Source organism: Sarcophilus harrisii, chromosome 5 (assembly GCF_902635505.1).
Source record: "Sarcophilus harrisii chromosome 5, mSarHar1.11, whole genome shotgun sequence".
In the NCBI taxonomy this organism is placed as follows: Eukaryota; Metazoa; Chordata; class Mammalia; order Dasyuromorphia; family Dasyuridae; genus Sarcophilus; species Sarcophilus harrisii.
In genome coordinates this window covers 57847454-57875414 of record NC_045430.1, presented here as the reverse complement: position 1 = coordinate 57875414, position 27961 = coordinate 57847454, and the positions used below count along the sequence as shown (strand labels likewise).

Genomic DNA, 27961 nt, shown 5'->3' with positions numbered 1-27961 from the left:
GGTAGTTTGGTCGTGCTCGGGAGTTGTATCTCCTGGGGAAGGCCGGGGGAAGTGGAATTGTGGGAAATCATGGCGGCGGCCTTGGTCGCCCGGAGTCCCCGGGTCCTGACAATGTCACGTAAGTGTCACCCGCGGCTGGAGCCCGCGTTCCGGGGTGAGGTGCTTCTAACCAAGCGACTTCTCCTCTGCTCATGAGGAAGAGCCCCAGACGCCGCGGCTGTCCTTCCTTCCTGAGGCCTAGTCTCCGGGACGCCCGAATCTGCCCCTGGGGCCGAGGAGCAGCCTGGGAGCGAGGGGGCGATTAGAGGGATGGGAAGAGGGGCGCGGAGGGGCTAACTTGCCGTTTCTCTGCCCCCGAATTCGTTACGCTAAGCTGTATACGAGGTCTGGCATTCAAGGTCGTTCTCAGGCTGCCCCCGTTTATCTGTTCCACCTCATCCCCGTTATATATCACCTCATTCCTCTTCAGTATCTCTTTTTTTTTTTTTTTTCCGGGGCGGGGGGAGCGCAACAAACCCTTCTCGGTTCTCGTCCTGCCTTTCTAGAAATATCCCCGATTCCCTCTCGATAGATGGAAACTGAGGCTCTACGTGAAGTAAGTGACTTGTCCAAGGTCACACGTAGTCACAGTAAGGTAGTAAGTAGTCAAGCTGGGGACTAAATCTGGTTCTGTTTCTTCTATTTTTACCTTCACAACATCTTTTGCATCTGGTCCCTTTTCCCCATTTATAGCACTTTGATCTTGATTCAGGCCATCATCTCTTGCCCGGATTATTGCAGAGGTTCCCTAATTAATCTTCCTTCAGAATTCTTCCCTACTTCAATTCATCAGCTATCAGACTGATTTTTTTTTTCTTTTTTTCTAATTTTTTTTCTAATTATTTTCCCCAAAACCACACAAAGATCATTTTCAACATTCACCTTTCCATAATTTCGTGTTCCAAATTTGTCTCCCTTTCCTCTTCTTTCCTCCTTTCTAAGACACCAAAAAGTCCTCTATAGGTAAACATATCTTCATATTTGTTATGCTGCACAAGAAAAATCAGATCCAAAGGTGAAAAACATGAGAAAGGAAAAAAAAGCAAACAAAAAAGATGAAAATACTGTACTTTGATCCACATCCAGTCTCCATAGTTTTCTTTCTGGGTGGGGACTGCTCTTTCCATCACAAGTCTATTGGTATTGTCTTGAATTAATTACCTCATGGTTGAGAGAGGCACATCCATCACATAATTATCACATAATCTTGTTGCTGTGTACAATGTTCTCTTGGTTCTGCTCGCTTCATTTAGCATTAGTACGTGTGAATCTTTCCAGACCTTTCTGAAATCATCTTGCTGATCATTTCTTATAGAACAATAATACTCCATAACATTCACATACCATGACTTATTCAGCCATTCTTCAACTGAGGGGCATCCATTCAGTTTCCACTTTCTAGCCACTACAAAAAGGGCTGCTACAAACATTTTTGCACATGTGGGTCCTTTTTCCTTTTTTATGATTTCTTTGGGATACAAAGAGGGTATGCTCAGTTTGATAGGCCTTTATAGCCCAAACTGATTTTTCTTGAGCAGATTTCTGATCATATCACTCCCCACTTCACTCAGCTCCATTGGTTTCTTACTGTGTGTACAATCAAATATAAATATCTCTTTTTAACTTTTAAAGTCCTTCACAGCTTTTCCCTAACATGTCTTTTCTGCCTTATTATAAATAGGTATTACTTCCCCTTTCTTTATTTCTCAAATACAACAGTTCTATATTTGCCATCTTTTTTGGTATTATTCCTGGAATGTATTCCCTCCTCACCTCCATTTTGTAGAACCACCTTTTACTTTATGAATCCTTTTCCTTTGACTGCTAATGACTGTCTAAACTTTGTTTACTTTCTATTAACTACTTTGTTAATATTCTAATATGTTAATATTTGTATATTTTGTATGTACTACCATTCTGTATATACTTAAATGCACCCTTGATAATCCCTTAAGAATAAAAATTGTTTTATTGTATCCTGAGCTCCTAATACACTGGGGAGCCACATAAGTGCTTAATAAATACTTACTGATTGATTGATTTCCCCCAATGCCATTCTCCCCTATATTTAGTTATTTTTATTTATCTTTATCCTTTTTATTTAGTTTTTATTTCAATAAACTTGAGTTTCTTTTGGGTAGGAATTGTTTCATCCTCTGTTTTTATATTCTTAGTTCCTAAAAACAAATTCATCTTCTTGCTTCAGGTGAGGGAATATTAGTGGATGGAGCCCTGAGCCTGGAGTCAGGAAACCTTGAATTCAAATCCAGCTCAAATACTTCCTACCTGTGTGGCCCTGAGCAAGTCACTTAGCCTCTGTATGAGTTTCCTCATCTGTACAATGGATCTACTAATAATATCTAGCACAGTACCTGGCACAGAGTAAGCCATGATATAAATGGTAGCTATTATTGTTCCTTAATATAGTACATGATTATTAGGCATTTAATAATGCTTGTTGATTGAAATGCTTGTTGATTGAAAAGTTAAGAGACTGAGAGTCATTAGGATCAAGGTGACAGGGGTAGAGTATGATTGAGGATAGAAATTTGGTAACTGAAAGGATGGTGCTGCCCTCAACAGAAATAGAGTAGTTTGGATGAAGAGTGGTTTTTTAGGGGAAGAAAGTGATTGAGTTCGAGAAGCCAACATGACATGAGTAGAAAAATATCCAGTCAGCACCAGTAAACTATATATGAGGCCATACCACTGGCCCTGTGTCACTGGGACACTAGAGTGTCAGAATTAGAAGAGGGCCAAGGATAGTGCTTTGGGGTAGATATACTGTTAGGATATATGATATGAATGAAAAACCAACAAACGAGACTTGGAATAGTCAGGTAGGAGAACCAATAAACAGTGGTGTCATATCTCAGAGAAAAGAACTTGGTCAGTAGTGTCAAATTCTTCAAGAGGTCAAGAATTTGGCATTTTAGGGATTATTGGTAACTTTGGAGAGCAGTTTTCATTGAGTAGTGAAGTCAAAAGGCTAAATTGCAAAGTCATGAAAAGTTAATGAGAGGAACTGGAGGTAATTCTCTTTATTTGTTATTGTACCATTCATGCTTTGAAGTGTTTAAAAAAGTAAATTATGCAGAATTATATAAGACTGTCTTTTCCTTTATTTTGAAGGTACATGAATTCTGCTAACTCTAACTTGAATCAAAGTAAAAATGGCCAGGCTCTATGTACTTGCTATTGGTTAAACCTGGCAGGAACATATTATGTGTCTGAGAGGCACAGCAAGAATGTTTGTGCTGGAGAAAACAAAATCTTGAAATGTTTGAGGAATTGCTTGATAGCTGAAAAAAGAGAAAATTGCAAAAGATGAAAAAAAAAAAACCCACAGATCATATTAATACTGTCTATAGGCAATCTAAGGGACATTAATAACTACCAACACAAACTCATTTTCTCATTATCATCATAATTTTTATGAGAATGGTCCTTAACATGTATTGCAGAATAATTAACCAAGAAAAAAGAAGAGAAAGTAAGAGAACAAATAATTTTTTAAATCTAAATCTGTATGGGGAAAAGAAGATCCACCATTTAGGGTAGATGGGGCATTGCTAATTAATGAGAAGGTAAGAGCTGTTCAACTTTTATTTTGGTACATTCTTTTTGCCAAAGTAAAGGATCTTTGTATTGTAAAGTCAGTCTTTCAGTAAGCATTTATTAAGCATCTACATGGGCCAGGCACTGTAAATACTGGGATATAAAGAAAAGCAAAAGATAATGTTTGCCCTCAAGAAGCTCATTATCTATTAGGGAAAATAATATGTGTGTGTTTATATGACATATAAATATTGTATTTATATGTAAATATATGTGTAAACAAGCTATATGTGAGTTAAATAAGAAACAGTTAACAGGAGTAAGGCATGAAGATTAAAAGATATTTAGAAAGTCATCCTATCGAAAGTAGGATTTAAGCAAGACTTAAAGGGAGCCAACAAGGATGCTAGTGTCACCATATTGGAGAGTATGTGGGGGGAATCCCAATAAGACTGGGAAGGAAAGGGCCAAAGTATGTTGTAAAAGCTTTGAAAGCTAGGGGAGATGAGTGTGAGATGGCACTGTCAGAAGAGATGAAGGTATATTGGAGAGGGAGATTTCAAAAGTAAAATACAGAAGCTTTAGCAGTAGATTTTATATGGAGGGTAAGTGAATTGAGAATGATTCAGAGTTCCCTCAACAATAATAGGGAAGTTTGCAAGAGGAAGAAAGAAAATAATAAAAATTCAGTTTTGCATATGTTGTGTTTAAGATATTTACTGAAAATCAGTTGGAGATGCAAAAGTTGAAGGTCAACAGAAGGATTAGGATTGGATAGAGAGGACAAGAAGAATGAGGACTGAGAAAGGACAGAATAAAAATTGTCAATAAGGAATTGGAAAAGAGATTAGAAAAGTTTTAAGGTGAAATAATGCTAATAGGGGGCAGAAATGGAGTAGAGGAAATTGTGGTTGTGGTTGGACATTATTTAGTTACAGTGTTAGTGGACTGATCAACATAAAGATGTAGGGTGATGGAAGGGGATATTTTGAAAGGAAAGCAGATGCTTAAAGAGATTTTGAATGTTGGGCTGAGAGCATGGTAGATGCAAACAGGATAGGGAAAGAACATAGGAGTTGTCTGTCCATCAAAATCATACGTTCTTAAAGGGGAAGAGTCATATCAACTAGCTCTTAGGTGTTGCTTCAGAGTTCCCGGCTTGTACTCTGCATACAGCAGGCAGTTAATAAAGCTCTCTGACTGTGTTATTAACAAGCTAATTGACTAAGGCTTGGCAAGTTATACTTGGGAACTTCTTGGGGAAAAAGTCTTTGAATACTTATTCTTTCCCATGTTAACTTCTGGCTTTAACTTTTGGGTATTCTTTTATCATGTTTAAGGATCTAGCATTACTGCTATAGCCACATCTGTATTTCTTGCTCAGTCCCACCGCAAACTTCATCATGCTCTTATACCTCATGGGAAAGGTGGGCGTTCCTCAGTCAGTGGGATCGTGGCTACTGTATTTGGAGCAACAGGATTTTTGGGTCGCTATGTCGTCAATCACCTTGGTAAGTTTGCTTAATGAGATCACCTTTTTAAAATTCAAAACTGTGCATATTGCCTTTGCTGTTTTCTAGAAATGTTCTGTATTATTCCTAAATTGCACTTAGGAAGGAAGGAAGGAAGGAATTCCCTTCCTTCATGGAATTCAAATTTCGTAACAGTAAGGGGTGGGGATGGTAGATAAAAGAATGAATAATGAAGGAAAATTGTAGAATGTTTTCCTATATAATCTCTGGTATGCCAAAAATAATTTATTTAAAAAAGTGTTCTTCGTATGGGCATGGTAGTAGAACCTTTGTGTCTGTCTTCCTAACCTACATGCCTCCTAGTTAAGTTATCACACTTTCAATTTGGGTGTTTGAAACCAGGGACTAATGAATATTCAGAATGGTAGGATAGGTCAGTGGTAAAGTATACAAAATATACTTGAAGTTAAGTTGTATTGAACCAGTTTCCATTTAACATGACTGCAGAGTACCTGAACTGAGGAAGTTTTTAACAGCCGTTTCCCAGATTATTCTTTACCTGAATACCTATAATTTGTATGTGTTCATAGCTATGTAGCTTGATGCTTTGTTCTTCATTTCAATCCATCTTTTCTCCCTTTTTAGGTCGTATGGGATCACAGGTGATTGTCCCCTATAGGTGTGAGCCTTATGATTTCACCTATCTTCGACCCATGGGTGACCTGGGCCAGATTATATTTTTGGTAAGAACATAGTAAACATTACAAGCATGAGTTATTACAAAGGCTGAGTGAAATGGACCAGAGGGCAAGGGCAACCCTTAAACAAAGAGGAAGTTCTCCCAGTCAGGTTCCAGGTTAACTTTTCTTTCTTTTTTTAAAAATTTAAAAAAAAAAATTTTTTTAACATTTCATTTCTTAATATGCCTTCTTTCTCATTTAACTCTGCCTAATTACAAAGAAAAGCAGCTACAAAAGAGACTGATAGGTTTTCTGAAGGAGATATGCAACGTTCTGCCCATTTGGCTCTCCACCTCTATTAAGAGAAAGGAAATGTATTTCACCATGTGTCTTTAGGGACCAAATTGATCAATTCAGTTAACCTGAATTTATCATTTTTTTAGTCAAGACCAAAGCCTTTATAAGATGCCATCTCTTTTGTAAAGTAATAAGTAGTTGAATACCTGCCCAAATTTTGATAATGCTGTCTTCTATATGACTATGACCAGTTTTCTTTGATCTGATCTGTTGATGTTCTTACAGGAATGGAATGCTAAGGATAAAAGTTCCATTCAGAGGGCACTGGAGCACAGCAATGTTGTCATCAATCTTGTTGGACGAGACTGGGAGACTAAGTAAGTTCTTGGGGGCGTTTTTTTTTTTTTTCTTCTTTTTCCCTAGGATTTCCTGATCAGCAGTTGTAGAGTTGTCCATCATTCATAGAGTATGTATTGAGCACCTGGCATATGCATGGCACTATGCTGAACTGGTAAGGATAAAAATTTTTTTAAAGATATCAAGGATGTTGTAGCTGTAGGGGTAAAATACATAAAAACTTTTTTTTTTTTTCAAACAATACACATACAGTATAGCACATATTTAGATAAGTTGTTAACAATATATTAAATGCAAAATTGCAAATAAAAGAATGGGATTGTGATCTCTGACCTCCTTTATATAGATTCCTTTGCTCTTAGAGGCCTAATGGCCTTTTCTGTGGGTCAACATGAGAATGGTGAGAACTGTAAGATATACAATAAAAATATTATAGATGATATTCTGACATTTAAAGATTTGAAGCTTTAGAATTTTTTTTGAAATTGTCTAGCTGTAGAGTTCTGCAGTCCTCTTATTCCTCCTAAGTAGTGTATTTTGATAGCAACAAAAGAAAAGCTTATAGAAAATGGTCCCTTCCGTGCTTTAGACTAGAGCTTTAACTTTGAGTATTCATGATTTGATTTTTGCTTTATTTTTTTGGGTAAGGACACTGAAGGCCCAGGAAAATAAAAGTCCTTTGCTCTAATTTATTCAGTCAATATTGAAATATAGAGTGTGGCTAGATTGGAGTATGGAGGTAATCAGCACTGTGGAGATGTTGAAGAAGATGAAAAGAAAACTGAGCAAGATGCTAAAGCCATTAAGAAAAGTAGGAGAGTTCTCTGGGACATTGGCAAGAGCAAGAGAGTTAGGAGGGAGAAAAGTAATGACTTCTTCTGGGGAAGGGTTCAAGAGACTAGGTTTTAATTAAAGCAAAGAGGTAAAAGGAACAATTGAAGAACAGATATGAAGGCATAAGGGGGATTTGTTAGCAGTAGTGTGGAGGGGAGATAATCTGGGAAGATGGCAGAGTAAGTGGATAAATTACAAACTCTCCAGATTTCCCCCACAAACAGAACAAATTTGTGCCTCACGGCAAACATAGACCGAAAAATCTAGATTTGGGGCAGAACTGGGTCCTTGTATAATCCAAGAAGATTTGAAGAAAGCCCCGAGGCTGGGGATTAACCCTTGTTCCATACAAACTCCTGAGTAGCTTCTAGAAACACCAGTGGGGAGCTCTGGGCCTAGTTGTGTTTGATTGAAGTCTCAGGAAGAACCACAGAAACTTTCACCCGGATTGCTTGCTGAGTCAAGGATTTGACAGCCCTGGGCAAAAAGGAACCAGCACACCAATAAGTTCAGAGGCAGTGGGTTGTGAGCACTTACTAAAGGTTTTGGTTTGGAACTCCAGATCAGAGGATAAAACTGAAGTGAAGGTAAAGGCACCATCCCCCCATCCAGTGATTAAAAGTGCTTACACTAATATTTCTCATTAAAAAAAAAAAATAAAATGAACTGGCAAAGAAGAAAGAACCCAGCCATAGAAAATTACTATAGGAATAGGGAAGATCAGGGTTCATCTTCAGAGAAGTACACTGAAGTTTAAAAAAAAAAAAAAAACTGCTTCTACCCCAAAGAGTAATGTGAAATAGCTCCCTGCCCAGAGAGAATTTGTAGAATTCAAAGATTTTAAAAATCAGAGACACATTAAGGAAAAACTTAAAAAAGAAAGAAAGAAAAAAGCTATCCAAGAAAAATAAGATTATGAAAAACAGCTAACGAGAAAAGGAGATATAGACTCTTAAAGAAGAATACAATGTTTTGAAAATTAGAATTGGTCAAGAGAAAGCCAGTGAAACTATAAATGACCAAGAAATAACAAAACAGATTCTAAAGAATGAAAAAAATCAGAACAAAATGTGAAACATAAGGGGGGAAAACCAGGTATGGAGAACAGATCTAAAGAGAGAAAATATAAGAATAATTGGATTATCTGAAAGCTGTGATCAGAAAAAAAAAGAACCTTGATACAATAATGCAAGAAGTAATCCACGAAAAATTGTCCTGGAATGATAAAACATAAAGGGAAAGTAGAAATAGAAAAAAGCTACAGATCCCCATCTCAAAGAGATCCTTTGTGGAAAGGAGTGTTATTGCAAATTTCAAAACCTCCAGATCGAAGAGAATATTTTGAAAGAACAAGGAAAAAAAACAATTTAAATACAATGGAGCTACGAATAGAATTGTACAGGACTTATCAGCAACCACAATAAAAGACTAGGTCTTGGAATCATATCATATATATACCAGCTTAGGGGTGAAAAAAGGATGCCTATTATCACCACTATTATTCAGTATTGTATTAGAAATGTTGGCTTTAGCAATAAGAAAAGAAAAAGGAATTAGAATAGGCAATGAGGCAAAAAAAAACCTATCACTTTTTGCAGATGGTACAGTGATATACTTAGAGAATTCTAGAAAATCATCCCAAAACCCTGGAGATAACAGCTAAATTTAGCAAAATTGCAGGATATAAAAGAAACCTACACAAATCATCAACATTTCTGTATATTACTGACAAAGCCCATCAGCAAGAGATAGAAAGAGAAGTTCCATTTAAAATACCTATAGACAAAAAAAAAAAATATTTGGATGTCTACCTGCCAAGACAAACCCAAGAACTATATGAAAACTTATAAAACACTTCTTACACAAATAAAGACAGATTTAAACATTTGAAAAATTATGAAGTCTCATTGGTCAGCCAAGTTAATATAATAAAAATGACAATTCTGCCTAAATTGATGTCCTTGTTTAGTGCCATACCAATCATACTGCCAAAAAATTATTTTATAGAACTAGAAAAAGATAATGACCAACTATGAAAAACTTGGTTCTTCCCAGTGGTTCAGTGATTCAAATCAATCCCAATAGAATTTGGACAGAAAATTTCATCTGCATTCAGAAAAAGAACTATGGAGATTGAATGTAAATCATCATCACATGCCATGTTCACTTTTTTCTGTTTTTTTTTTTTTCCCCTCTTTCCTATGGTTTTTCCCTTTTGCTCTAAATTTTCTCTCCCAACATGATTCATAAAGCAATGTGTATTAAAAATAAAAAAATTTTAAACTTAAAAAAAATTTTCAAAAAGAATTAGATGGTCTGCAGCCAAAAACATCATATCCAGCAAAATTATCCATAATATTGAATGAAAAAAAATGACATTCATTGAACTTGCAGATTTTCAGGACTTTATTTCAACCAAATCCTAACTCAATAGAAAATTTAACATATGAGCCAGTGTCAAAGATCAGTTTCAAGGAACTTAACATGGACAAATTGTTTTATGTTTTTTTTTTTTAACATGGAAATGTATACCACATGTTTAAAATTAACATCAGCAATTGGATAGCTCAAAAGAAAAATTGGGGCAGAGTTGAGTATGATTTGATTCTTAAAAAGCAAAATCACCTAGAAAAAAGCAAAAATAGTAATTATGTTATACAAATGTAGTGCAGAGGAAGAATAGACACAGGCATTATAGAGAGGAGGAGGACTCAGTTCAGACAACCTGCTCACTTCAGGAATGGGTTAAATAGGCAGTTCTGTGTACATAACCATGAAGGATATAGCACCCTCAAAAATCTGTAAAGAAAGAGGGAGACATGAGGAGTTGGGGAAGAAGACAAGGAGGGATTATGGTTGGGGGAGGTTAAATGATAGCAAAGCAAATTAAGGAGCATAATTGTATCTGTAGAGTTAGCAGAGATAGGGGAGAAGAGATACACAAAAACACTACAACAAGGATCAGGAGTAAAATTTATTAGGGGGGAAAAAGTATGGCTAATAATCATTGATCTTAGACAAAGTCAAACTTAAAAGATTCAGTCAAGAGAGAAATCTATATTTTGAGTATATTATTCTGAGTATATAGATATGTGTGCATGTTGCTCTGTGTATATGTGTATATAGATATATGTATATGTGGGTGGGTATGAATGTATATGTATATATGTGGGGGAGTGGTTGACGGGTGGATATATATATATGTATGTATATATATGTATATTTAAATATATCTGCTTAAAATATTCTGCTTGGGGAGATAGGAGGGATGAAAGGGGGGAAAAAGAATAAAGTAAAAAAAAGGTATGCAACAGAGAACAAAAGAACAACCTACAAGGAAGCAAAGATGGACACTTACAAATATAATTTCTATTATATATTTTTCATTAATATATTGTTAAATATTTTGAATCTTCCCCGATATTCTGCTGGGCACATGTCAGTGTTCTGCTTTGTTTTCTTTTCATTTTCTGTTTGTCTTTTTTCTCTTCCGTGTTTTTTTTTTTTTTTTAGTAAAAGAAAAAAAAGAAAAAGAAAAACAGTAGAGTGGAAAGGGTTAATGGTATGTGAATGAGTAAAGAGTAGGATGGGTAGTAGACTTGGACAGGAAGGATATAGTTGATGAATAGGAATGGGAGGAAGCAGAGGAGAGTTTTGTACATAGATTGATAATTAAGAATAATAGATTAAAGAGAAAAGATACTAGGTAAGCTAGATGTACTTGTTAGCGATAGAATTCAGTGAATAGATCTATGGAATTTGCCCCACCATTCCATTTAGAATATCCATAAGTTCCAATCCTCTCTAAGCTAGGCTTCCAGGAATTCTGCGTTATCTGCTAGCTAATTCAGACTTTGGGGTATCCTTGTGAGTTAAATATTTAGAAACAAATGACAAAGTCCTGTAGGATTACTCCAATGCATGTTTCCAGTACTCCTGGTAGGTCCCTAGATTTTTGTCATCCCTAATATGTAAATAGATTTTGACATGGGAACAAGGGTTAGGATGGAAGACAGTATGATATAATTGGTCAATTCATTCTGTTCCAGGATCATTATGGTGTCATTAATCTTATAAAAGGGTTAAGGATAAAAGGCAATAGTTATGTAGAGAAGAAAGTGGATGACAAAGAGCTTTCTTCAGTTTCTTTATAGCTTCTTCTGTTCTTCCTCCTCCCTGATTATTGGGTGGGGGACTGATAGATTTAGAGGAGGAGGAGCTTTAGAATTCCTATAGTTTCATCCCCTCATTTTATAGATGAGGAAGCTGAGCCCCAAAAGGGTAACTGATTTGCCCCAAGTTGTACTGCCCATAAATAGATAGTTGGACCAGCATTGGAACTCAAAGTTCTCTTAACTTTGGCCCTCTTCTGACTATACCATACTGCCATTCTCGGACAAGGATAGGGCTGTGTTCGTGATTAGGGGCTGTAGTATATAGTCAAAAAAGAAATTATGGAGGACTGAGCTGAGCCCCTGAGAAGGAGAACAGGGACGACCCTAAATCTGATAGTATGGAGCCCCTGAGATGGATTTCTTTCTTTTGGACAGGGCTCCTTTGTCACTTACATCTGTAAAATAAGGTCTGTCTGCAATACAGAAGGAAAAAAGAGTTACTTGGTGATAGAAAAGAGCATTGGTCCTGGATTAAGAGAGTCTGAGTTCAAATCCCCCCTCTGCTACTTCTTACCTCTGTGAGATTAGGCAAGTCACTTTACCTCCTCATCTTTAACATGACAGAACTGTATTTGATGTTCTCTGAGGTCCTGATGTGTTCTAGATATGGGATGCTATGAAAATTTTTGTTACCATCTACAAAAATTGCTGTCAAAACCAGAATCTTAGGTAGATATAAGTTGATTCTTATGGAGATAATGATCTTAGTTTATACTTATTCAGTGTTTTAAAGCAAATGTTCTTTACTTGGGATCCATGAGCTTGTTTTTTAAAACTGTGTTTCATCATAAGTTATCTCCTTTGTAATCCTTTGTAACTTATTTTTGTTGAAAAATATTCCAAGAAGGGGTCCAAGTCACAGAGGTTAACAACTGCTTTAATGTTTTATAAAGTACCAGTTGCTCAACAACCATCTGAGATAGATAGTGTAGATATAAAATTTTACCCTTTTTGCAGATGAAGAAACTGAGACTTAGGGAGCTCAAGTGACTTACTTGGAGTCACAGCATTGTAATGGCCAGAGTAAGACTTGAACCTAAGATGTGTAATTCCAAGTTCAGCACTGTTTTTGCTATACCATGATTATCATAGTTCTTGAAATCTTTTCTAACATCTTTTTTTTTTCTCTCAGAAACTTCGACTTTTCAGATGTCTTTGCTGTCATTCCCGAGACAATAGCTCAGTTGGCCAAGAATGCTGGGGTAGAAACATTTATTCATGTTTCTCATCTCAATGCTGACATCAAAAGCACTTCTAGATACCTGAGAAATAAGGTCAGTCATCAGATTGAACCAGGAAGTGGGTCACAGGACATCATTTGTTCTTTAATGTATGATAGAAGGAAAAAGCGCTTCCTATTGAAATTCTGGTAATAGATACCATCAACTATGCCCCACACTTAAATTATTTTATTTTATTTTATTTTTGCTGAGGCAGTTGGGTTTAAGTGACTTGCCCAGGGTCACACAGGTAGGAAGTGTTAAGTATTTGAGGCCAGATTTGAACTCAGGTCCTTCTGACTTCAGGGCTGGTGCTCTATCCACTGCATCACCTAGCTGCCCCTGCAATCCTTTTCTTTAAGATTTTTTCCTTCATTAAAGGGAAAATGCATTTAGAATGCTGAAACATCTTAACTGGTTAATTTTCTTGCCCAAATGGACTCTTCACATTTTCAAGTGGGCTTGCCAGTGTCTTGTTTGTGTCCCCTATATAGGGTTAAGCAGTGCTTCCTTTTTGAGGGACTTTGTATTGTGTTTCCCTGGCATTGGACTACAGTCAAAGTCCTGATGTGGAGGAAAAAATATTCTTGGATTTGGAATATGGTTACATGATTTGGAATATTCAAGAGAGAGGCTTAGAATGTCTTTTCTCATGGCATCTAACCCTCTTGCTTTCCAAAGCCAGCTTCGTTTTGGCTATTTTAGTGCTCCTGATCTAAACCAAGGCAGCTCCCAAGTTTACCCATCTTGGTTTGTAATATTCTCAGAAAAGTCCAGGGTAGTGTCCTGTACCTGTTGGGTACAAAAGATTAGAAAGTGTTTGGATTTTTCCTGGGATTGAATGGTATTTGTCTTTACTGTGTCTGGGTCTTTTCCAGACTGTTCTGGGAATAAGTAGTATTTGATCTATGAGCCCACCCCTCTTGGTTATTATTACTCTTCTTAGTATGTGTCCTAAACTTTTTGTTGCTGAAACCCTTTTATCATCTCGGCCAGCCAGCATTTTGACCTTCTAAAGGCATTGAAGTTCAAGGTTTTCAAATTTTCTTTGACAGTTATGTATTAATAATACATAATTTGGAGTTAAAGACTTTGGAAGACAGGTACCAGCTCACTAGCAAAATAAGAGTGGAAGCTTTGCTCATTTATTTTTATTCCTTACTTTGGACAGGCTGTTGGGGACAAAGCAGTGAGAGAGGTATTTCCTGAAGCCATCATTATGAAGCCCTCTGACATTTTTGGAAGAGAGGATAGATTGCTCAATCACTTTGCAAGTATGCATTCTATCTTTTAAAAATGAATTTTAAACACTGATGTCTTTTAATATATGTGGCAAATATATGTGGAAACAGGGGTCTTTCTAATTACAAAGTATTTATGGGGAATCATAAGTGAGGCTTTTAACTATAACATCTAAGAAATAAGAGAGGACGATGTAAGTATTTAATAAGAAAAAAAGATTATTTTTAAATAGGAGACATGATTACTATCTTCTTGAAATATCATATTGAGACATTAGAATTAACTCTGCATAGCTTCAAAGTCTGGAACTGAGACAGATGGGTAAAAATAAAAGAGAAGCAGATTTATAGAAAAAATAATTTTCTAACAGGATTAGCCAAAAATGTGCCTGCTTTGTGAGGTACCTGAAAGTTTTCAATCAGAGACTACATGATCATTTGTCAATGATGTTAGAGAATATATTATTAGAGCAATAAAAGGGCTTTGACTAAATTATTTCTAAGAGCCTGTTCAATTACAAAATTTTATGAAGTAGGATTTATTTTATGTTTCAGGCGTAAAGTATGCAAATTTAGGCTGTCCTGGACATTTCTTCATAAGAAGTAGGCCTGAGGTGGTCTTCTGAGATAAAGAGATGGTGTGGGTACTAAGTGGAGATAAGCCCTCTACTGAATGAGCTGCAGAATGGAAGAGAAGGGGTTAAAACCAACTTTATTTTTTTGTTCCTGCTTGTTCTCCTTTTTTCAGTCTTGCCACTTGGATTCTACTTTGTATTAACTCTGTGGCACAGTGAAAAATGGGGAGCACTGGTGGGTAGGGTAGGAGGAAGAAACCTAAGGAATCATGGGAGAGCAGATTTCCTATGGCCAGTGATCATAAAGAGGCAGTTGCCAGGGGTATGGTTCATATGTAAGAGACACACACTAGTTGAGGATTGCCTATGGGAGTGTGTGCATACACCCACGCATATATGCACACACATATATACATACATATCTTGGTTTATAATGATTTCTGGAGAATAGTGAATTAATGCTATAGAACTATTGATGAATTATTTTTGATAACACTTTCATTTGCTAGGATACATTTTATACTGACTCACAAAGCTTTTAGTCATGATACTTATGTCACAAGAGAAAATCAGCTTTAGCTGTTACTCTTAACCTGGGCTCCATGAACTTGTTTTTAAGAAATATTTTGATAACTCTATTTTAGTATAATTGATTCTCTTTATAATCCTTTGTATTTTATTTTATGTATTTAAAAAAAATTTATTCTGAAAAGAGGTTTATGAGTGTTATGAAACTACCATAGGGCCAGGGCATTAAAAATTGGTTAGGACCCTACTAAACTCATTCTCTAAAGAGAATGAAGTGTTGCATTTCCAATGTTTTTGAAGTATTCAACTTCAATAGTCAGGGTGAAGGATAGTGGCTTTAGACTCTCTGGCTTTAGTTTTTGATTCCATTGACTAATTTCTATTATTTCTTCTAATGTGTCCTCACAGTGGGATGAGGATCCTGACCTTTTTTAGAGTTAGTCCGGAAATTTATGAATTGCTCCTTTATTTCTTTAGTTTTTGATTCCATTGACTAATTTCTATTATTTCTTCTAATGTGTCCTCACAGTGGGATGAGGATCCTGACCTTTTTTAGAGTTAGTCCGGAAATTTATGAATTGCTCCTTTATTTGTAGCTGTGGGTGCCTCCTAAGAAAGTTGTGGATCAGGTACTTTGGGAGACTATGTACTGGAGCATGTATAACATAAAATAAGGAGATAAGTCTCTTCCTGGCTCTTTAGCCCTTTCAGCTTTCCCATCTGAAAAAGGTATATTTTCCCTAATTCACAAGGAAATCTTCAGAATAAGTTAGAGTTAAGGTTAAAATGGACATATGATTTAGACATAAATGGTGATACCATATCCAAATTAGAAGAGATTGGAATAGTTTGCCTGTCCTATATATGGATAAAGGAAGGATTTATTATCAAACAGAGTGAATTATAAGATGTAAAACATATGTTTTTTTACACAGATAAAACCAATGTAGCCACAATTGGAAGAAAAGCAGAAAAAAATGTTAGAAAACAAAATTTTGGGGGGAGGGGATTCTTCAAAGAGAAAGTTACATATAGTTCTTTTAGCATCAACACTATTGATAGTATATAATTGTACATATGTATAATTGTACATATGTAGGCTTTGTGTGACTACTCACATATTCTTATGATTATCTATATTCTTCTTTGCAAGATATCCGTTGGTTTGGTGGTGTTCCTCTCATTTCATTGGGCAAAAAAACGGTGAAGCAACCAGTTTATGTAAGTATTGTTGGTGAGATGGGAAGGAACCTTCTTTAGCAAATCCTTATTAATTAATTTAACAAACTCCTAATTTTTGTAATATGGTATCAGAAGAAAAAGTATGGTATAATGCATAGATTTGGCCACAGAACCAGAAATCCTGGGTATAATTTTTGTTCTGACACATACTAACTGTATGACTGAAGAAGAAACTTACCTTCTCAATGCTTTTCTGTGACTAAGACTATAAGTTACAAAACATTTGCTAATCTGCTTTGGTTGAGGAAGTGTCCTTACTGGTAGCTCCATACCTCACTAAAATCATAGACCCATTCAAAACAAAATTGTGCTAGCCCCTAAGAGAGATGCAAAACTAAATAAGATATGATCCTAATCACATCTGTTGATGGGTCCTCCCCCAAGAACAATAGACCGGTGCATGTTAGGCCCAAGAAGATTATGGTGATTACCAACCAAGAAATGAGTGAGACAAGTGACATGGTGGATATCATCAGAGAGAGGTGCATGACTGGAAAAGACAATGGGACAGAAGTCACAGGGTAGGAATAAGGGATAACCAATCAGTAGACAGACTGCCTACTCTGTTCTAACCTATGCAGCATCAAGAGAACTAGAGGAAGCTTCCAGTACGTTGGTGATCCCTGTGTGGAACATGTTCATGAGGACATAAATAAGAACTGCCAAGGATGAGAGCTCTTGGAGAAGTAGGAGTTATCAAATGTATTGTGATTGCAGATACATCTAAACATGAGATGCTGACCATAGTGAGCTTACAGTTTGAGATAAATGTAAATTGTAGTCAGAATGAGAGGATGATAAGGCTCTAGTTCTATATTGTAGTTCCATGTATGATGGAATGATGGCTGTCAGCTTTCTGACTCACTGTGTCATTCCTCATTCTTCTTTGTCCCACTGGGTTGATGCTTCTGGCAAATAACTCTACCATGGAACTGATGAGACCTGTTTTTTCCCTGCTTTACAGGATTCATAGAGTTAGTGCTATAAAGGGGATCTTAGTTGTCATCTAAACCAATCCCTTCATTTTTCACTTTAGGAAATGGGTAGGTGAAGTCATTACCTAGGGTAGTAAGTGACAGATCTAAGCCAGGTCCTCTGAATCCCAAGTCATTGATCTTTTCACAAAACTCCACACCTATTATGAGGATAAGTGAGATGTGCAAAATGGTCTTATCAAAGAGCTTTCTAAAAATAGGTTGTGTCATTATTTTGTTCATTTCAGATTGTCAGTAATCTTTGTAATCAAGTTGTTTACACAGTAATTTTTTCTCCTAGGTAGTAGATGTATCCAAAGCCATTATCAATGCAATTAAGGATCCAGATGCCCAAGGGAAGACCTATGCCCTCACTGGGTAGGTGATTCTTAATGCAAACTTTCCAAATATCATTGGACAAAATGTGTGGTAAAATCTGATCTCTTGAAAATTGTGTCTCTCAGGTCTCTGTTATCAGGAGTCATTTATTTCTGTCATTCCTCTGCTCAGGGAACTAGTTCAGGGATTTCCACTTTCATACATCCTAGTTTATTAATAGGTTCAATGTCATGATTCTTGGATATGCTTTTTTGACCGCCCAGAGTATCTGCAATGGCAAAGGATAAGGACTATAGACTTAGAAAGTGCTCTAGAGTCCTGCCTCGTTTTATAGATAGAAAACAGAGACCCCCAAAACATCAAGGACTTGTTCCAGGTCACATAGGCATTAAATGGCAGCACTAAGATTCAGACGCAGATGCTCAGGCTCTAAATCCAGTGTTCACTACAGTTCAACATGTTACATCTCAAAAGGTATCAAAATTCTCAACAAAATATTTTCATCAGATTGGTGGTTGTAAAGTCATATATGTTCTACATTAAGAAGGCATGGTAATAGAAAACTGAAGGTAACTGAAAGTTAAGTGATTATCTGGTGTTAGGATCTGTTACATGATTCCTAAATTATTTACTAGTCAATGTTGAATATATTTCCTTTATATTATGTTAATTTTTAAAAAAGCTGGAGACTACAGTTTCCCAGCCTTAAGCCAGACCTGTTGTGGTATGTTGGGAAATGGGAGGAAGATTGGGGGAAAAGGGAGATTGAGAGAGACAGAGAAGAAAGGAGAGGTGTGTGGGTGGGGAGGAGAAGAGGGTGAAAAGGGAGAGAGAAGAGAGATACACAGACACTCTCTTAGTCTCAGCTTGAGATGCCAAAAATGTGAATTGGATTCATCAGTTTTCTAGGGAAGTATCAGAAACAGACAGCTAATTCAGTATCTTTAACAGGAAGCTCTTAATAGTTATGCACGTTTTTGGTCCATGAACAAATTCTCAGTTCCATACCAGAGGAAACTTCTTTCTTATGCTTAAAGCTAAGAACACAGAAACCTACAAAAGCTCAGCACTTTCCCCATAGGCTATGTTAGGGGATGAACTCCTATGCCTGATGTCCTATCAATATGTACAGTGTGACTTATTAAATAATAAAAATATCCTCAGAGTTTGCCAAAGATCACTGTCATATTTCTCCCTGGGTCAGATGTCATAGTGTAACTTTTAAACAAAACAGTATTTGGAGTTGTAGAGCTATCAGAGTCTTCACATTTGACTTTTGTTAAGTAATCCATTCTTTTTAGATGCAAAAAGGTGTGTATTTTTTTCCTCCATGTCTGCCAGCTGTTAAAAAAAATTGTAGTCAGCTACTTTAGATTCCAAGTCCTTGCTTCTCATTTAGATTTAAATGTTATCGACTATATAGATGCACAAAAATATTAAGACAGCAGGGTATGAAAATCATAGAATTTTAAAAGCTGAAAAAAACTTTAGAGATCTTAGCCCCAGACAATTTAGGTGACTTAGTCATGGTTGAAAAGGTTGAATGCAGTCAGTCTCAAACATTTATTTAATAGTATGCCTGTGTGGTAGGCACTGCTGACAGTACAGAGCAAGGGATAAACAATCCCTGACCTCAAGGGGCTTACATTCTAATGAAAGGGGAAAAACATGTAAATGAATATATATGTATAAGATACATAGTTGGTGGTGGATAATCTCAGAAGGGAAGGTGCTGACAACTAAGAGGTCTAGGAAAGACTTCTTGTAGAATATAGAATTTGAGCTGAATCTTAAAGGAGATGACCTTGTGTTCAGTACCAATTGAGCACAAGCTGGAAAAATTCATACCCAGTTACTGAATCTGCAGTAGAAATTTCCAGCTTAAATCTACTGATATAACTTTGAGAACTCAGGATCACTTCCACAGCATGATTTTACAATAGAGTGAAATTTTAAAATACTGTTATAAAATGTATAAATTTGAAGAAACTTGCTTGACTCTTTGTCCCATTTTGTCTTTACTAATCATTTCTCCCCTTTTAAATGATGTCAAATAATTTTGGAGTTCTTACTGAATTATTAATCCTGATCATCTATCAACCTCTCTAACTAAAGATCCCCCCTTCCCCCCCAAAAATTGGTGGGAGTAGCAATTCAAAAGCAAATGTTTTTGTTTTTGTAGGCCGAATCGCTACCTCTTATATGATTTGGTGCAATATATCTTTGCTGTGGCTCACAGACCATATCTTCCATACTACATGCCACGTTTTGTGTATCAGTAAGTAAAATATTTCTTGGAATTCTTCTCTGGAAAGAAATTAATACAGGTATGCTTATATTTGCCATTTCTTATAGCCATATTGACATGTTACAGTTAGCATTATATATAAGGATTATATGAAAAAGGAGTTGGAGATAGTATTAGAATGGAGAACAACATGCATTTTCAAGTTTAACCAATCATATAATTTGAACTATTAAAATTGCAAACTTATAGAGTCTTTACTATTAACAAAGCCAATTGTTTGAGTTAGTGAATGATTTCATTTTTCACGTTGGGTATAAAACTGAAGGTGAGACTACCTAGTCATTCCATATACCCTTAAGCAGAGAAAATTGGTCCCTTCTCAATGAGACAAAAACTTAGATGTGCCAAAAACCTAGCCCATTATTTGCAAAAGGAAGAGATTCAGGAAACAAGTTTGAATTATGTGCAAAGAAAATAAAAGAGAAGTTTGATAGTAATCTCAGTGACACCTTGGTTCTCAGATTCTTGTTGCTAAAATGTAGCACCTGGAGATCACCCTGAATCAGGGGCCCAAATTTTAGGTGCCATACCTTGCATCTCTGCCCAAGGATTCACTTTTTAGATATGAAGATTTACAACTTTGTTTTAGTCATTTTTATTAGGCTTTGCTGATAATTTCACCCAAATAGAAGAAACTAGTTTATAAGCATAACAATGGGACTCTACCTGTCTGAATACTAAGATCTGTCATTTGTGTAGGGCAGACCCTTTTCAGGTCCATTCAAGATACCTAAGTATAGAGCAAGGTATATACCTAACTAGGATGAATTTTTGATGATGATAAATCCCAAGGAGCCATTGGAATAAGTTGTATATATTCATATTTGCATAACACTTAATATGATGTGGGTACTTAATAACTCTCGACACAACAGATTCAAATGTTCCAGGGCTTACATTTGTATATTCTATTTGAATGCTTATTTTGATTTATTTTAAAGACATATATTTTGTGGGGAAAATATATATGAAGGGCATGGTCATGTAGATCAGAAGTCAGCTTACTTGGGATAGAGTTAATCAAATAAGCATTTATTAAATGTCTGATATGTGCCAGGCAATATACTAGGCACTAGATTATGTTAATAAAAAAGCATGAAACATTCCCTGTTTTAAATTAACTTCTAGTTGGTGGGTGTAACATTTGTCAGGGAGTGATAAAGGGAGTTTTAGTCAAGGCCAAGGGTTTCTAACCTTTTTGTTTGTTTTTGGTCTCATGGACTCCTTTGGCAGTCTGTAGACCTCTTCTCAAAATGCCTTTTAATATGCAAACTAAAATATATAGCCTTACAAAGGAAATATTATTGAAATACAGTTATCAAAATATTAATAAAACAAGTCCACAGACCTCAGGTGAAGAACTTCTGGTTGAAACAGCTATAGGAATTGTAAGTGGAGGCTTAGCTTAATATGCCCTTTCCAAAAAATTGGCAAAATTGATTGTTATTACTACCTCAGGAAGAAATAGAATTGGAGAGCAGAAGGTATATATAAGGCAGCAGGGCATTTAGTAAGGTGACTAGGCTCTGGTGTTCGGTTGGATGGGATGAAGAGTGATCTGGAAAGAACCTCAGGGACCAATCAATCCAGCTTCCTCTCATTTTGTAGATGAAGTAACTGATTCCCAGGGAAATTAAATAGCATTGGTAATTAATTTCAGAAGTAGAATTTGAACCTGATAGGGAGAGCTTTATGTTTGTATGATTAAAAAAAAGTTTTTTTAAACATTTGTGAATCAGACATTAACGACCTCTCAATGTGATTCTTTTAGCTAGCTAAAATGATTTTGAACCAAAATGGAACATTCATTTAACCTCGTGTTTGTTTCTAGATTGGTGGGAAAATTCTTTGAGATGAGTCCATTTGAACCCTGGACTACAAGGGACAAAATAGAGCGAGTAAGTATGCATCAACAAACATTTTATATATCCTTATTTTGTTGGACAGAGACCTGTAAAAATTGTCGACTCATACTCTTTTTTACTTTATTCTAATCCTGGCTTAGCTACAAACCTGTGAGCCAATTCTGTAAAGTTCTGTAAGTGCCAGGCATTTCACCTATTGGGAGGAAAGTAATCATCAATCACTATCACTAAATTACTACTATATACTGTCTACTTCTGTGGAAGATATCTAAAAACCAGACTCAAAATATTTCTTCAATAACAAGGGGCCTTAACCCTTTTTGTATGTTGGACCTCTTCTTAGAATAATGTTCTAAAATGCTTAAAACCTTAATAGGATTATAAAGGAAACTAGCTACATTGAAATACATTTATAAAAGTAATTTTAAAAAAAGTTTATGGCATTAAATTTAGAACCTCTGCTCTACAGTGTCCCTGACTATGTGATCATCCTGCTTGTGCATGAATCCTTAATGCAGTGGGGTAGTAGTACCATTAGGTTAGATAGTATTAACCAAGACAACTCATTTAGTTTTTGAACAACTCTAATTGTTAAGAAATTTTTCCTTGTATCAAAACAACAATCTGTTTATAATTTTACTATATAGGGGGTTGAATCAGATCCCTTTTATACATGGTAGTCCTTCAGGTATTTGAAGATAGATATGATGACCCACCAGATTTTTTTCTTCTTCAGGGTTAATTGTCAATAGTTCCTTTGAGTTGTACTTTACATGACCCATTTTCTTTTCTTTTCTTTTTTCCTTTTTATTAAAAAGTAGCTTATTTTTCAAAGTACATGCAAAGATAGTTTTCAAGATTCACCCTTGCAAAACCTTGTGTTCCAAATTTTTCTCCCTCCTTCCTCCTCCCTGCCCCCTCCCCTAGATAACAAATAATCCAATATAGGTTAAATATGTGCAATTCTTCTAAACATATTTCCACATCAAAAAGAAGAAAAAATCAGAAAGAATAAAACAAACAGCAACAATAAAAAGGTGAAAATACTAGGTTGTGATTTTTATTTGGTCCTGATAAGCCTCTCTCTGGATGCAGAGACCCATTTTCAAGTCCCCTCACCATCTTGCTCTCCCTTCCCTGAATATGTTTTGGCTTCTGAGCATTTGTCCCAGGACTGAAGATAGGGCCATTGGTTAAAATCATCACACCAGGTCAGACTGGAGCCCTCACCTCCCTCATTCCAGACACATACTCCTTACAAATCCAGAAATTAGATTTAGATTTGAAAGGGACCTTAGTGACCAATGAAATAGTCTAGCCCCTTCCTTTTATATATGAAGTTTCTGAGTCCAAAAGATGTTAAGTAATTTGCTCAGGTTCTCCCAGCTCTTGAAGTGTCTAAAATAGGCTTTAAATCCAGATCTAGTAGAACGATCATTGGTATTGGAGTGAAAATATCAAGAGTTCAAATTCCACTTCACTTCTAACATTTACTAACTGTATGACCTTGTCTAAGTCAGCAAATGGGCAATCTGTGGACTTGAGTTTTTCTAATTATAAAATAAGGGAGTTGGACTAGATAGCTTTTAAAGTCCTTTATAGATTTAAGTCTATACTTTTATGATCCTGATTCATTTCCTTTGCTTTCCAAGTAGGATGGCAACACTTTTCTTCTTCAGACCACAGTAAAAGATTGAAGTATACTGAGAGTAAGAAAGTGATCAGCAGAATGAATGCTTGGGAGAAACAAGTTTTGTATAAATTCTGATAGACTGAGAACTGAGCTAGAAATCCTATTGAACAGGTACAACCCAGATACAGGAAAAAGAGGACTGAATGGCACATAGAACAACCTTTATTTCTTCTTAATTCCCAATTTTTTGGGGATGGTAGGGATTATTTGCCTTATAAAATCTTTTATTCTCTCTTTTTTTACATATCACTGTCACTTATAAAATTTGATGGTTTTCTTCAAGCAATCTGTCACTTCCCAGTGACTTTCTACCACATCTCTCTTCCCCCAACAATGTAAATCCTTCCTTGTAACAAATAAATACAAACAAAATACTTCAACATGTAACTCAAATCTGAAAAGATATATCTCATTCTATAACTTTTTTTTTTTTAACTACTTCTCTGCTGAGAGATGGGAGGCACACTTCACTAACAGCTTTCTCGAGTCATGATTGAAGTCATTGATCAGAGTCCTGAAGTCTTTTAGTGTTTTTTCCTACAGTAGTATAGTTATAAGGCATTCTCCTAGTTCTTCATTACGGCTCCAGGTCAAGTTTTGCCAAGTTTCTCTAAATTCTTCATTTACCATTTTCTATGGTATATTGATGTTCCATTATAATCATATATCACTTTTGCTCTGCCATTCCCCAATTGATAGTCAACTTCTATATTTTGAGCTTTTTTGCTAATATAAAAATGTAAAGCTATAGAAATTTTTGTTTAAATAAGACCTTTTCCTCTTTCCTTGACCTGCCTCAGAGTCGTATCTCTGAGTCAAAGTATATTGTAGAGTTTCATTACTTAGAATAATTCCAAATTATTTTTTTAGGATGATTGGACCAATTCATAGCTACATGAATAGAGCATTAATATGTCTGTCTTCTCACAGCATCTCTGACATTTTGTGTTTATTTTTCTCTTTTACCAATCTGATGGATATAAGATGAAACCTAAGAGCTGTTTTCATTGGCATTTCTTATTACTAGTGACTTGGAATATTTTTTTCTTATGGTTGGCGATAGCTTGCATTTCTTCTTCTGATATGGAAACGATCTGTTTTACAAAGTTTGTCTGTGTTGGATAGATTTTAGGATCTCTTTTGAACCTGTTACCATGTTTGCCTTGCAACGTTGATTTCAGGAAGCAAAGAATATTCCAGATTTTATGAAGTCAAACAAGTCTTGATACTGTTGCACATACTAACAGTGAAGGAGTGTAGATAAACAGATTACCTGCTGGGGAGAAGATGGGCAATTTGATGGTAGTGGTTAGCTTTCATGGATCTTTTGTGTTTTCTTATGTATTCAAAGATTCACATCACTGACAAGAAATTGCCTCACCTGCCTGGCTTAGAAGACCTTGGTATCAAGCCTACTCCCTTAGAGCTCAAAGCCATTGAAGTTCTTCGACGTCATCGTACTTACCGATGGTTGTCTGCTGAACTGGAAGATGCAAAGCCAGCCAAAACAGTCAACTTTTAGTGTTCCTTAGGCCGCCTTGTGTTTTCCATGTTGTTTAGGTCACCTGTCCAGCCAGTGATTATCTTCTGAGAATTCTGTGCCTGTTAGAGCAGATTCCTCAATTAAAATTTTTAAGATGAATTTTAGAAGCATCAGCATTTTCCTTCCTGGCTTATAGAACATTTGCTGCATTTTGAAAAATCATCTAATATATCCATCTGCATTTCCAAAATCACTTCAGGCAGATGAAAGTGTATTTTGTTTGTAAAGATTGTCCTGAAAGGAAATTTAACTTGCAATCATTCATTACAATCAGTAGTCATTCACTATAGATGGTAGTGGAGTGCTGGACCTGGAGTCCGGAACCTGAGTTCAAATCTGTCCTTAAACCCTTACTAAACATATGACTTTAGGCAAACCATTTAGTCTTTATTTGCCTCAGTTTTCCTCATCATTCCTAAGTGAATTTGTAGAACTAAAGTTACCAAATCTTATTTCAATTTAATTCTTTTTTTTCCAGTCAAAACTTCATTATTGTTCTAGAACATAATGCTGTGTGAGCAAATCATATCATCTCCTAGATTGCATTGTTTGCTTAGATAAATTATACTAGTTATGTGGAGAAAGATACCTTGGATTTCTAAGGGCTATCCTCTCATTGTAGTGTCTATTTACAGCATAAAAATTCCCTTGACAGATTCCACAGTGTCCGTATTATTTCTGACAACCATTTAAACAATAATTTAGTATAAAACAAGCAAACTAATACATTATTTCTCCTTACTCAGGCTTCAATTTAGCTAATAATTACCATCATCTACTTAATGGGTATTAGTTTTTCAAAAATGGTTGATGGTAAATGTTTGTACCTCATGTTAGCCAGGGCTGACTTGAATATAGGACTAAGTTAAATATAAACAGAGCAGTTATAGGCTCAAGTGACAATTCCAGAAAAGCTTTACAGGAATGAACCAGCCTGCCAGTGTCTGAAATAGCCACATTGACTTTGAGTTCATGAGAAAGCCAGAGGGCAAACTTAAAATTCTTCAAATATCAAGTTCTTGGGTCCACAATTGACCTCATTCACTTCTGGTTTCTCCTTTCCTATACCATCCCTCCTGATATGGAAGCAACATCTATCCCTACATAATCTAGTATTTTTTTAATGTAATGTTTTTTTTTTCCAATTGCATATAAAAATTTTTTTAACATTTAAAAAAAAGTTTTTGAGTTCCATATGCTCTCCTTCACATTGAGAAAGTAAGCATAGGTTATCCATATGCAGTTATATTTCCATGTTGCTCATGTGAAAGAAAACATTTTTTAAAAGAGAAAAAGTATGCTTTGTTCTGCAGTCAGATGCCATCACTAAGCTGTCATTGATTCTTAATTGACCTAAAAACTAAGGCTTGAACTATTGACTTAGCTTCTTAGTCACCTAAGTACAAAAGCTATAGCACAGGCCACTGTGGCAAATGAAGAGGTAGAAGTTGCATCCACCTGAATCCATGCTGTGTCCTTTCTGAATATCCTTCCCATATTACTACTGAGGTAGTAATACTGAGTATTGTTAACTGAGGTAGCTAGGTGAAAGGAGGGTTGGGTCTGGAGTCAGGATGGACCCAAATGCACATCCAGCCTCAGACAGCAGCTATCTGACTGGAACAAATTTTAATCTCTCTTTTGGCCTTAATCCACTGAAGAAGGAAATGGCAAATCCCTCCAGCATCTTTGCTCCTTGGAAACCCCCTACAGGGTCACAAAGAGTTGGACATGACACAACAACAAACTTGCTTTTGTTGTCTGTTGGTGGTGGAGTATCCCATATCTTCCTGAAGCTGAACTATCAGTCTTAAGGCAGGCCTGACCCAGAATGTTTGGTGTTAGTCAGCAGGGTTTGATAAGAATGATGTCAAAATAATCGTGTGGCTAACTTGACTAAAGTGGGAGAAGGACAATTTAGAAGGCAAAGGAGCCTTTTACCCTCTGGTTCCTGTGCTCCTATTGCCATCCCTTGAGGGGGACCTGCAGTCATTCTGGGGGATAAGAAAATAAACCTGTGAGCATTTAGCAACTAGAAACAAGTGGGAGCGTGTTCAGATGTGTAAAAAACCTCACACCCTGAAGATGACTTTTTTCCTTTATTTTTATTTCTCTGTATTTACCAAATATCATTAAATATAAACATTTAGGTATACAAAGAACAACACACACACACCAAAAGGCAATCTTGACCACAAATAGTTTACCTATTAAAAAAACCCAAACAACCAACTGAGCATATTGGATTCATAAACTGTTGTGCTTGTCTCTAAACCTCCCTCTGTTTTTAAAATGCTTCATTCTAATAAAGTCCCAATCCCAATTCAGCTTTCTCTCAAATTTCATGTTTGTAATCACATAATCACACACATAAATGTGTCTTGGTACTAGACTCCCAAACTATAGTTATTTTGAATGAAAATTTTCGGTTCCTGCTGAATTTTGTAGTATACAGAAAAGCTGGTAATTTATGTGGGCTTATATCCTCCTTTGTTAGTTTCAATTAATTTCAGTAGGATCAAGTAGAATGAACACTATAAATGTTAAGAATTATTATAATTAAGGAAATACATATTTGAACAGTGCCTACTGTGTACTAGACTTTGGGGCTAAGTGCCCTTCAAATAGGAAAAAAAATTCCTTGTCTCAGATTTCTCAAATAAGGATTTTTTTTCTATTTTCAATTAATTTTCAACATTCACTCCTGCAGAATCTTGTGTTTCAAATTTTTTCCCTCTCTTTCCTTAACCCTCTCCCCTAGATAGCAAGTAATCCAATATATGTTAAACACGTGCAATTCTTTATACATATTTCCACAATTATGCTACATAAGAAAATAATAAAAAAGAAAAAAATGCAAAAAATAACAAAGTGAAAATAATATGTTGTGATCTACACTCAGTCCCCCCACAATTCTTTCTCTGCATCAGATGGCTATCTTCATCACAAGGCCAATGGAAATGGCTTGAATCACCTCGCAGTTGAAAAGAGCCACATCCATCAGAATTGATCATCGTATCA

At 36.0% G+C, this 27961-nt stretch overlaps 1 protein-coding gene across 1 annotated transcript; it reads left to right on the top strand.

Moving 5' to 3' along the window:
- Nucleotides 1–27267, top strand: NDUFA9 (NADH:ubiquinone oxidoreductase subunit A9). The gene is made up of 11 exons (XM_003771291.4): nt 1–118; nt 4938–5108; nt 5715–5812; nt 6332–6423; nt 12545–12686; nt 13804–13906; nt 16130–16197; nt 17494–17570; nt 19714–19809; nt 21671–21737; nt 24749–27267. Exons 1-11 carry the CDS (start codon nt 70–72, stop codon nt 24917–24919), a joined length of 1134 nt encoding a protein of 377 aa, XP_003771339.1. The 5' UTR covers nt 1–69; the 3' UTR covers nt 24920–27267.
- The last annotated feature ends 694 nt before the right edge of the window (nt 27268–27961 follow it).